The sequence below is a fragment of the Sorex fumeus genome, unplaced genomic scaffold (assembly GCF_029834395.1).
Source record: "Sorex fumeus unplaced genomic scaffold, SorFum_2.1 ptg000014l, whole genome shotgun sequence".
Taxonomy (NCBI): Eukaryota; Metazoa; Chordata; class Mammalia; order Eulipotyphla; family Soricidae; genus Sorex; species Sorex fumeus.
In genome coordinates, this window is record NW_026606071.1 from 20942865 (window position 1) to 20954983 (window position 12119).

Sequence of the window (12119 nt, forward strand, 5' to 3'; positions counted from 1 at the left end):
AAAAAGTTAGTTACATTTCATTAACTCTGATCAGAAGTATTTCCAATAATCAGTTCTTAGCATTTAAAAAATTTCCAAGATCTTCTGTGATCCACAGTTTTGTTTAATTTTAAACACAGATTTAGTTTTTAATTTCCAAATTAGACATCAAAGAATAGATTGAGCATATGTTCAAAAAACATACTCTAGGTATGACTTGAAATCTCTGAGTTGCTTATGACTACATGTTTAATTTTTGCAAATATGTAATTTCTACTTGAACATGAAGTTTTCCTATCATGAAAGAGTGTTCCAAACACATCTATTCCATCAACTTCAATCTCCAAATATTTGATACCCATTTTATCTGTTGGATTATACTGATTAATGAAAAGTGCGTATTTTATACTCAGTGAATTTCTCCTGGTTGTTCTGTCAACTTCTGCTTTGCTGATTTTAATAATTTGATAAAATTCTAGTAAGAAAAACTTTAGAATGGTTATAGTTCCCTTTGAAGGTTTTGTTCCCTTTAATAATGTATTTTGCTTAATGTCTACTTTGTCTGATATTCAGTTACATTCCTTTTATTTTAGTGCCTTTTCATTCCTTGTACTGTTTTTCACTTGTTTCTGGGCTATACTGGCAGAGCTCAGAGCTTACTCCTGGCTTTGCACTCAAAGATCCAGTCTGGTGGGGGTGAGGGACCATATGGAGTGCCCAGGATTAAACCTAGGTTAGTGGCATGCAAGGCAAATGCTCTGACCTCCATACTATCTCCCTGAACCCTCATTCCTTGTACTTTTAACTTTGCATTTTATCTTTGTCTTTTATAGAGAGGACACAATATATTATTTATTTATTGCTCTTAATAAGCTTTTAAAATTAATTTATGTTTATCATAACTCGTTTTCAGCATCTTATTCGGAACTTTGGAAGTCTCTTTTTTTTCCTTTTGTTTATTCAACAAGTACTGGCCAAATACAAATGGTCACACACTGTGTGTGAAATACTGGGTCACATATAAAAAAATGGGTCAGGGGTTGGAGTGACAGCACAGCGTGTAGGGTGTTTGCCTTGCATGCGGTTGACCCGGGTTCAATTCCCAGCATCCCAAAATGTCCCCTGAGCACCACCAGGAGTAATTCCTGGAGTTCAGAGCTGGGAGTAGCACCTGTGCATTGCTGGGTGTGACCCAAAAAGGAAAAAAAAAAGGGTCTCTATCCTATAATCGTTAAATTATAGGATTTTTAAATCATTAAACATTAAAAACCAGCATTCAAACATTTTCTGTATATTGTGCTACATTTATGAAACCAAAATTTAAAAATTCTCTCCAAACAGACAAGGTGAATATTGTTAGAATATATTTTTTTAAATGGAGGGCAGTGGGAATGGACTTGGCAACCCCCAGCAGTGATCAGCAGACAATAAATGGAATTGGGGATTTGAACCGAGGTCATGGCTACTGCTGCCACATGCAAGGCAAATCTATTACCTCCTGTACTATCTTTCTGGCCCTCTTAGAACACATTTTTATATACAAATAAACCAGGAATAGCTTAAGATTTGTACTTAGCGGTATGTGAAATCTGAGATAGAAGAATTTAAAAAATTTTATTTTTCTCTGGAAAGTGTGAAAAAATACACACACACACACACACACACACACACACACTCATACATTTTAAAACAGGTATGGCCAGAGAGATAGTTCAATGGGCTGGAACAAATGCTTTGTATGAAGGAGGCCTGCATTTAATCCCCAGCAATACATGGTCCTCTAAACACTGAGCAAGGAATAGGACCCAAGCACAGAGTAGAAATGGAGCAAAGCCAGGTGTGGCCCCAAACAAAACAAAATAAGCAGTAAGAGCAACGCAAATATATTTTAAAAATCAGCAGTTTGAAAGTGATTGCTAATTAAAAAAAGTCTAGCAAAATAATTATTGCCAAAATTTCTGTAACCAAACAACTAATATTGGAAAAAGAAAACTTTCTGAAAGAGTTTCTGGTGTAGGCTGGGGCCTGCAGTTCATGTAGCTGAGCACATGCGAGAATGAATGAGGCCCCGAGTTCCATTCGGCATGCCCTCCCCTCACCCAGCACACTATTTGGTCCCCATAACTGGTGGCATAATAAAACATAAAATTTTATGTTAGAAATTACTATGCCAAACTATAAGTCATAGGAAAACAGGGTGTACTACAATGTAGTACATCTAGCTGAAAATTAAGAAAGATGTGATTTATATTTCCCTGAAAGCTGGTATAAATGTTACCAAAGGGAATAAATATAACTGTATGCAGCAAATACGTCAACCTATGCAAATCTTACTTGAAAGAAAAGGTATGTTGTTACTTTTAAAAGAGCAAACACAGGGCTGGAGCCACTAGTATAGCAGAAAGGGTGCTTGCCTTGCATATACCTGACCTGGGTTTGATCCCTGACATCCCATATGGTCCCCTGAGCACCACCAGGAGTGATCCCTGAGCACAGAGCCAGGAATAAGCCCTGAGCACCACTGCTATGGGCAAAAAAAAAAAAAAGTAAAAATAAATACATAAAAAGGTTGTTCTACTCATAAAATCTGACTTGAACTGGAAATCAATCATGTATTCAGAAGCTATGTGAAAAAGCTAAAGTCATATAGAAAAAAAGATATCTAATGGCATCTTATAGTGCTTTTTATCAATATAAAAACTTGTAATCACACAGAAATAAAACCGTAATTAAATATTACTAACCCATTTGTAACTCAGAGATGTTTTCCACCAATGACCAGTCTAAACTGTAACCGCAGTGAGATTTGTCCATCAGGTTATCCAGCACTTGTCTCACTGTCTGCCTCTCATCCACCATCATTGTTTTAGAACTATCGTCAGACATGTGGACTCTAATCACCAGCTATAATAGGTAAAAAAGGAAATGAAATACAAACCAAAAAGGTGTTCTAGAAGTTTCTTCCAATACCAACCATCTGATGTCTTTACATTTAAAATACAACTAAATGACTTTATCATGCAAGAAAGATACACTAAAAATCAGGTATCAAATATCCTAAACAAATTTAAAGGAGTTCAATAATTATAACAGTTAAGATTATAAATCTACTTTGTTTCGTTCATTTAGGATAATTTAAAATGAGAATGTTATTTCTTAAATAATGCATTTTCTCTCAAAGATATCTTGTGAAAAATTAGGAAGAAATATCCTCTATTTCTCTGTCTTAGAAGCACATTTTAAAAGCATTGCAATTCCTTATAAATCTATAAAACTGACAAAAAATAAAGCCAGAAAAATCCAAACTATCACCTTTTTCACTTGTGCCTCTTTAATCTTCTCCAATGCAACTCTGATCTTCTCAGCTTTCAACTTTGCTGCCTGTTCTTCCTGTCAACACAAAGCCCGTGAGATAAACTAGAGTCAAAACAATGAGGATTTCTTGAGAAGTCTTTTTTATCCTTCAGGATGTTCCTGGCATTTAATTTCATTAAGAATACAACCTCACATAATTATACAGAGCACATTTGAAAATTATCTTTTGAAAACCTGTCAGCAAATACACTATAAAAGAATAGTAGTTAAGACTTATAGCATCTTAGAATGAGGCTACATTCCATATTCTAGAGAAAGAATTTATGGTGGTGTAAATTAGTGAACTTATGGTCTCAATTTGAAGCAAGCGAATTTTAGGTTCTGGAGTAGAGGAAACATTAATGTATGAGGCGTTGCTGTCTTGCTGGCTTGTTATACTTGCACAGTTACTCAATTCTGATCTTATATCCTCTCCAAAGTAAGGGCACTCATTTTGCACCCTAATATTTTGCACTATTATGCTCAAAATTTATCATCATCAAAATAGTAAAAATTAACATCAATTTCTTTGCAACCACTTAAAAATCCAAATTTTAAAAACATAGGTAGATACATTCTCATTAATATGCCAATATAAATAGAGGTGGCTAAAAAAAGCAGGCTTCACTCTGCTTTTGGAAAAATATATATATATATATAATTAGTGTCTTATTGTTAGTAAATTTGCAAAATTTGCCAAAAGTCTATACTATTAATTTACCAGTAAATTTTTAAATATAAATTTTCATAATTTAAGTCACTTTCTAATAACTTTTACTTATAAAATTAAGGTAAGTAGTAATAAAATTATAAAGAACTAAAAATATGCTTAAATCATCTGGTAATTTTTTCCCTATAGTAACATCTAGTACTAAATAGTGGTACTTACTTGTACTTTCCAGCAATAGGCCATAGTACACTGTATCCTTAATCTCCACTTGAAAAAAAAGTCATGTAAATAAACTACCACTTATAAGGGCTATTTTAAATTCTAAGCTTTTTATTACTCTGTAAAACCCTAATAAAACTAGAAACTGTCATCTTATATATTTTATTCAATATTACTAAAAAAAAAATTCACAATCCAAGTGTTAATCTTCATTAAAAAGCAAAAGCTTCCAGGATCAAAAACAAAACCTCAATTTATTTGAGATTTATTGTCTGTCCTCCTAAATTTTTCTGGCATTCTTATTTATGAATTGCTTTTCTTTCCACTTCATATTCTAGTTGTCTCTCCTCATTTCTACCTCAGTATTTACTACTCTGTGGAACAGAGAGGAAAACAGTGGTCAGGAAAGAGAGAAGAGCTTGTTTGCCAGAAATTTGATCCTTTTCAATGAAAGGAGCCAGTGAATTAACATAATAATCAAGGCCTGGAAATACTATCTGTAAACCCAATTAGATAGAGAACAACGAATTTATTTTAACAAAGGAAAGTACGAATATTAAAACTTGTTTCTTGAACTATTATACATATATTCCTTTGATTTAAAAAGTTGAATCACCCCCCTCTATGAAACTGAGCTAAAAACTTACAGAATTTAAAAACTTAAAAAATAAAATAAGCTGAATATATATTTTAAGGAAAAAACTTTTAAGCCAGTTATAAAATGAGAAAAATACGATTTATTAAAATGCTTGGTTTTTAGTATTCTGTATCTTAGAGAAACAAATTATTAAATTACCAAACCCTATAGCAGAGCACTACTCTATCAAAGAATTTCAAATACCAGCATTTTCTAGTGTCTATCATGAAATCAGTTTGATAGTTTTTTTTTGAAACCAAGATGAACACAGAAGTTTTATGAGTTTTTTTGTCAATGAAATAATTATCTTATGTTCCTCGTGGATCATTTGTCCCACCCTTATATTGGTAATGAATGGCTATTAGAGTGGAAAAAAAAATTTATCAAAGCTTCTTTTTGAATTTCACTTCACTTTTCACTTCATATCACTAAAAAATTCTCAGAGCCCAATACTGAATTAGTGGTTGGTATATTTGGTATGTAAGTATAAATTTCTAAAAGACTAAGTTATTTTATCTCACAATTATTCAGAAGTGAAAAAAATCATGTTATTATCCCCAAAGTTAAAAAAAATCTTTAAGAAAAAAAGACTATTCAAGAAGAGAACATCCCGTAAAAATATTTCTCAAATATCTCTGATAAAAGTCTGTTACCCAAAACATGAAGAATTCTAAACACTCAAAATTAAAATGAACTGAATTAAAAATTGGGGCAAAAGACCTCAACAGATAACCTCACCAAAGAAAACAGACAGATGGCAAATAAGTCTACAAAATAATTCTAGGTCATAGGTCATTAGGGAATTGCTAATTAAGATGAGACACTGCTACACATCAAGAAAAGTGGTCCAGCATCAAGAACTCTCATTTATTGATGCTGGTGATATAAAAATTCGATACTGTCTTTGGAAGACTACTTTTAAAAATAAAATAAAACCAAGTACACTCTTACCATTCTCCTAAATAGTTACTCAAATTAGTTGAGTACCTACCTCCACCACAAAACCTTCATTATGCTATATTATGGCAACATATTTCATAATTGCTAAAACTCAGAAGCAACCTTAGTTATCGAAAGGTAGGTAAAGGGTAAGTAAGCTGTAGTATACCAGAGCAATGAAACATTCAGTGTGAAAAAGAAACATGCTATCAAGCAATGAAAAGATACAGAAGAGTCATAAATGTGTACTACTAAGTAGAAGCAGCTTATCTTAAAAGGCTACAATACTGCTTGATTTCAACTATGACATTCTGAAAAAGGCAAGTAAAAAGATCAACTGTTCCCGTAGGTTGGCAGAAGATGAACAGGGGAGTACAAAGAATTTAGAGGATAGAGAAAATACTCTGTATTATTCAATAATAGTAGACATATACTATTATATACTTGTTTAAGTCCTTGGAATATACAAAACGAGGAGTGAATTGTAAAGTTAAACAAAGGACTGGGTGATAATGATGTGCTATGGTAGATTTCTCTGCCATTTTCCATACATTCAAAGAATATTTTCTGTATGTACCTCAACTACAGATGCCTCACCCCTCTCATATATATGCATGAGTTTTCCTAAAAGCCAGAAATATGTATATACAATTACATCAGCCTAACTCTACCAGGCAAAAAAACAGACTGCCCACTTCCTTCCTTTGATGATTGTTCTAAGGCCTGCCTATATTAGCTGAAAATGCTTCCTAACAATGTAAATTGTTTTCTTGCTAGAAAAGTCTCTCTTTAATATTTAGCTGTATGGGGGGGGGGGATTTTTTTTTTAATGAAATCGGAATTCTATGCATTTTCTCAATTTTGCTGTATATGCGGGGGAATGGGATTTTTTTTTTAATGAAATCAGAATTCTATGTGTTTCCTTAATTTTTCTGTGAATATAAACTACTTTGAAGCAGTGACCTAAGAAGTTATACAATTAAAGGATCTGTTTAAATTCCCAGATTATAGGGGCAAAGTGGACATATTACAAAGGAAGAATTAAAGAAACATGAGACACAGACAAGTAACATTAGTTAAATGGTCAAATTAGAATGAAACCATTTCGATTTTGTAGCTTTCAACAAGAAGACATTTTATTAAACAATCTAGGTGGAATTATTTTAATAGCCACATTCAGCTATTCTTCCATTTGCTTAAAATGTTATACTTTAATAACTGCATAAATTGGTCTGTTAAAACTATCAAATTCAAATTTAAAAGTCAGGCAAATTTTAGTTTATTCTTCAGCTTATTAGAAGTTACAAAAATGATCAAAATAGTTTTTAGAGCTCTGAATATCATCACTGGGGCAAAATTGAAAATAAAATTTTCATGATTCATCACAAACAACTTTATGAAAATAAAATTCAAAAAAAATGTTCAGGATTCATAGTATTCTATGCTTCCTGTAGATAATAAACTCTTCCTCAGAAAGTGGTTGTTTTGTTGTTGTTTGTTTGGGAGCCACACCTGGTGATATTCTGGGGTTACTCCTGGCTCTCTACAATCAGAAATTACTCCTGGGGGTGTGCTCAGGGGACCATATGGGATGCTGAAGACTGAACCCAAGTCAGTTGCATGGAAGGCAACTGTCCTAACTCCTCTAGTCTCAGAAAGTTTTTGTTTTTATCTACAGTACTTAAGTCATAGTGATATTTTTAATTTAAACCACCTAAGAAAGGGAGAAACTCTTTAAGATTAGTGCTGTGCAATAATGGAAATACAATTAAATCTTTGCTAATGTGCATCTACACATAAAAAGCCTCTAATAATTAATAAAGACAATAAAGATAAATCTTTGCACAATGTCTGAAGCCCACGTTTAATTCAAAGAATAAAGTTTTATTTACTCCATGTTTTATTTTCTTCTGTTGTTAAATCTGACCAAATTAAGTATTAATAGTATGATATATTCACAATGGCCCCAAGAGACTTTCAAAAATTACACAGCCAGTTACCAAGTAACTATGTGTTTTCTTCATATTGTGGCAGAATAGCAAATAAAAACTGCTTGTCAAGAAGTGAAACTTCACCATCTTCTAGAACCCAATGAAAAACCCAGGTATGAGGGAGCAGTAACAGCAAATGCCACGTCTCACGAGATAGAGGAGGAGTCAGTCCCTCTCCTGCCCTCATGGGACTCTGAGATGATCACCAACTGCTTCTGGCTACCACTTAAGCTCCTTAATGGACATGATCCAGAAACACAAAAAAGAATCTCAGCTCGCTGCAGAGATCTCTCCAGACCCTAATGATTAAAATTTTATAATTTCAGGAGCACACGGCTGCTCTTGCAGCCACATGACATCATATGCTATTCAGAACAAGCAATACAAAATAAATTGTCTAGCGTTGCCTTTTGGGCAGGTTTGAGTGGTGACGAGAAAATTCCAAATAATAATGGTGGGACTGGTATCAAAATATTGAGTGTAATCATTAGAGAGATCAGTAGAGAGTACTGTGGAAATTGTCTACCACACAGGCAGGGGACAGGTTGGGATGGGGGAGGGGGTGGGGTTGGGAGATACTGGGACTTAGGTGGTAGAAAAGGTGCACTGGTAAAGGGATGGGTGTTTGACCATTGTATGACCAAAACTTTGTAATTGTATCTCATAAAAAAAAAAAAGTGAAGCTTTAAATACTATCAGTTTTACATTTTCTCTGAAAGAAAAAAACCCCACAAACCATATAACTCTGGTGGTCAATAAAGAACCATTTTTCATGGGACAGATGTTTGCTAAAACTATAAGCCTGAGCACAGGGGACACCGTGTTCTTGCTCTCATGAAACTTACATTAGGAAGAGAAAAAAACAACAAATGTTCCACTTAGTGATAAATTCTGTGGATGGACTAAAGCAGGTAAGAGATTTAAAGGTAAAAAAACAGTGTACAATACTGTATCAGATGGTCAAGGAAGGCCTTTGAAACAGTAAGAGCCTCAGGACAGCGAAGTGTCCTCAGTCTACTGCTCCCATTTATGGAGAAATAGTTCTGTGCTGGGGCTGGAGCGATAGCACAGTGGTAGGGCGTTTGCCCTGCACGCAGCCAACATGGCCGACTCGAGTTCGATTCCTCCGCCCCTCTCGGAGAGCCCGGCAAGCTACCGAGAGTATCTCGCCCACACAGCAGAGCCTGGCAAGCTCCCCGTGACATATTCGATATACCAAACACAGTAACAACAAAGTCTCCAATGGAGACGTTACTGGGCCCGCTCGAGCAAATCGAAGATCAACGGGAGGGCCTTTACTTTTACTTACTTAGTTCTGTGCTGACATTAACGTCACTCCTGTAAGAAATTGGTTGAGGGGCTGAAGCGAGAGCACAGCAGGTAGGTCATTTGCCTTGCACGTAGCCGACCCAGGTTCGATTCCCAGCATCCCATATGGTCCCCCGAGCACCACCAGGAGCAATTCCTGAGTGCATGAGCCAGAAGTAACCCCCTGTGCATTGCCGGGTGTGACCCAAAAAGCCAAAAAAAAAATTGGTTAACATTGTTTTTGGAGAGGTCCTTAGTTCAGAACTCTGCAAGAGAGTTATTTCACTGACAAAGATTGTTTCACTGACAACTATATCAGTAATGGGAAAACCAACATTCCTTTTGCTAAACTGGACAGTGCTAAACACAGTGCTACTGTGTTTATTCTGTATACTAACTCCAGGTCTTAACATGTCCTGTTCTGAAAGAGCAGATCTTGGTGCTTTGAAATTGAACACCATGTTCACCAGTTTGGATCCAGACTGCCGGATCAGGTAATATGTAGAAGGTGTAAACGCAAAATGTCAAGATAGGTCAGTGCTTATTGGGAGACTCTGTGGCTCAGGGTGAGAAATTTCTACAATCTTATCCTTGACTCCATCCTCTACTCCACTTTAAGTTCTATACCATTGACTCACATTCCTCTTAGAATTCCTGTATGTAAACAGGAAGAAATGCTGGAGGTAGAGCTAAATATTGGCTTCATATGCCAATTAGGCTGCCACTTGGGTAATAGGAGTTGGTATCATCCAAACAGGAATAGCTTTGATGCTATGATTGGTATCACTACTTTGGGGCAAAGGGAGATGAGAAGGAACTGATTATATTTATCCAACACTTGTAAAGAACAGGTTTGCATGTGGCAGAAGCTTTGTTTTACTTACTGTCATACCTATGGAGTTAATAGAAACTGTTAATCAACTTAATAAACATTGGCACATAGTAGGTATTTAGTAAATATTTGTTGAATGATCCAAGGAAGCACTGTTTTTAGAAAGAAATAGATTCCTTAACATTCCTTGAATGATCTGGTTCATGCCAAGCTCTCCAAACCCAAATCAAGATACTTATCATCACTCAACAATTGTGGCTCCAAAAACCATCTTTTGTCCAGTTACTCAAACATTCCAAGCCTTTCCTCCACTCAGATTATAACATGGAACATGCACCCTACCCCTCCATCCTCGAGCTGATCTCTTTTCATTATTCAAGTTTCAAGAGTCCCTTCTGATCACAGTACTAAATGAAATATATATCTAAGCTTCTCTCCAGTATTCTCTATTGCTTTTCCTTCTCTCTTTATAGTGCCTAATAAATTTTTTTTTAAATCTATGCTTTTTTGTTAAGAAAATGTGATGTCCTTAAACTAAGGAATACTATAATACATCCTGATTCCCAGCATAGGACATATCTCAACAAGTACGAAAATGATAATCTGAGAGCAGTCCACAATATGTAAAGGAAGATGTAGAGAAAAAAAGACACTGTGGGGTATATGCACAATGGAATTTAGCTGTGAGAAAAAGATCTAAACTTCGCAGTGTGCTAAGTTTGGAATTAGAGGGGATAATACTAACTGAAGTAAGTAAAGTAAAAAAATAACAGATGATCTTGCTCATCTGAGAAAAAAGAAACAAAGAAAGGAATTAAACAATCCTCAATGCAAACAACCCCCAAGACATGGTCAACAGAGTTGGAAACTAAGGAGATGAGGGAGGCAGGAGGGGATGGGCCATGGGATAACGTAGGTGGAATCTCAAAACATGGGTGGATTGGTGTATTACATAGGCCTAAGTAGCACTGGAATTGTAAACCAAAAATTTTAATAGTATTGGAAACAATATTAAAAAAAATTTTTAAAGACTAAAACGACAAGCACATTTAGTAGCTCTAGTAAGACATAAAAGGGCATTTTAGGTTGGTGCAATGGGAATAAAATGGATTAAAATGGATGAGTAAACTGAAGACTGTAGGTGTTGGTAAAGTGCATTTGTGCTTTGAGAAGAGAACTACCAAGGAGTAGGGTCAGCTGAAAACTTAAACGTAATTGGGATAATTAAAGCTTTTGGGGGATGCGGGAAGTGGCAGTTAGGTTACACTGTATACTGCTCAGGATTTACTCTTGGTTCTGTGCTCATGCAAAGTGACAGATAGAACTCATGGATAGAACCAGGGATGGCCACTTGTAAGGTAAGGTTTTTAAACCTGTAGTACCTATCTGGCCCCAGAAAGCATTTTGAACAAAAGAATTATCAAAAAACTAAGGTGGACATAAATGGTAAAACTTTTGGGGCAATATTATAAGGAAGATATAGGATTGGAGCTGATGGTCGATTCTCTAGACATATCTAATATCTATTTGGAAATGTGCTGCTTTCACGGAGAGTGCTAACTTAGAACAGATATTTGCGTTGAAGGTCTAAGTGTGGATTCTATGGAGAGAGATTAAGGATAGTGAAGGAATGCCAGAGGAGAGTAAATATTGTTATGGTCAAAAAGTATCTGGTTATCATCTGCTGAAACATCCACATTTCATGATCTTTAAAGCTATTCTATCCTCATTCCTAGATCTGCTTTAAAGAAACTCAAGTTTCATTGCTGACTCTTGTATCTTCTCAGTGAACAACTTCTTAAGGGAAATTTCAATTTTAATTCTATCATTTTATTTCATAAATTTATATAGTTAGGATTAAGCGAACTCTTTAAAACATATACAGCAACTTTAAAACATTACTCAAAATTACTATGTACATTCTTCAAAAACTATCTTTAATCATATTGACATTCTTGGATTTAACATTATTTGAATTAAATAAAATATAAACATGGCTTGAAAAGAGAGAAAATGCTCGTCAGCTTTCTTATTCTGCTATCTTTCATTAATGAACTGGTTCAAACCATTCTGGTGTAGGGAACTGGGAAAAAACCTGCAACTGTCTCATCTATGGTTATATACTACAAAGGTCCTGTTTATAAAAGTATTTTTCTTAGGCTATAGAGACAGAATAGTGGGTAAGACATT

The 12119-nt window shown here is 35.0% G+C and overlaps 1 protein-coding gene across 4 annotated transcripts in view; it reads right to left on the reverse strand.

Moving 5' to 3' along the window:
• RAPH1 (Ras association (RalGDS/AF-6) and pleckstrin homology domains 1) overlaps positions 1 to 12119 on the reverse strand; it is an 88949-nt gene that overhangs the window by 23142 nt on the left and 53688 nt on the right. For all 4 annotated transcript variants that reach the window (XM_056111597.1, XM_056111596.1, XM_056111593.1 and 1 more), the window contains 2 exons: positions 3292 to 3369; positions 2724 to 2883 (listed from right to left, as the gene is read on the reverse strand). In XM_056111597.1, coding sequence (XP_055967572.1) covers positions 2724 to 2883; positions 3292 to 3369 — 238 coding nt within the window. The remainder of the gene's footprint in view (positions 1 to 2723; positions 2884 to 3291; positions 3370 to 12119) is intronic.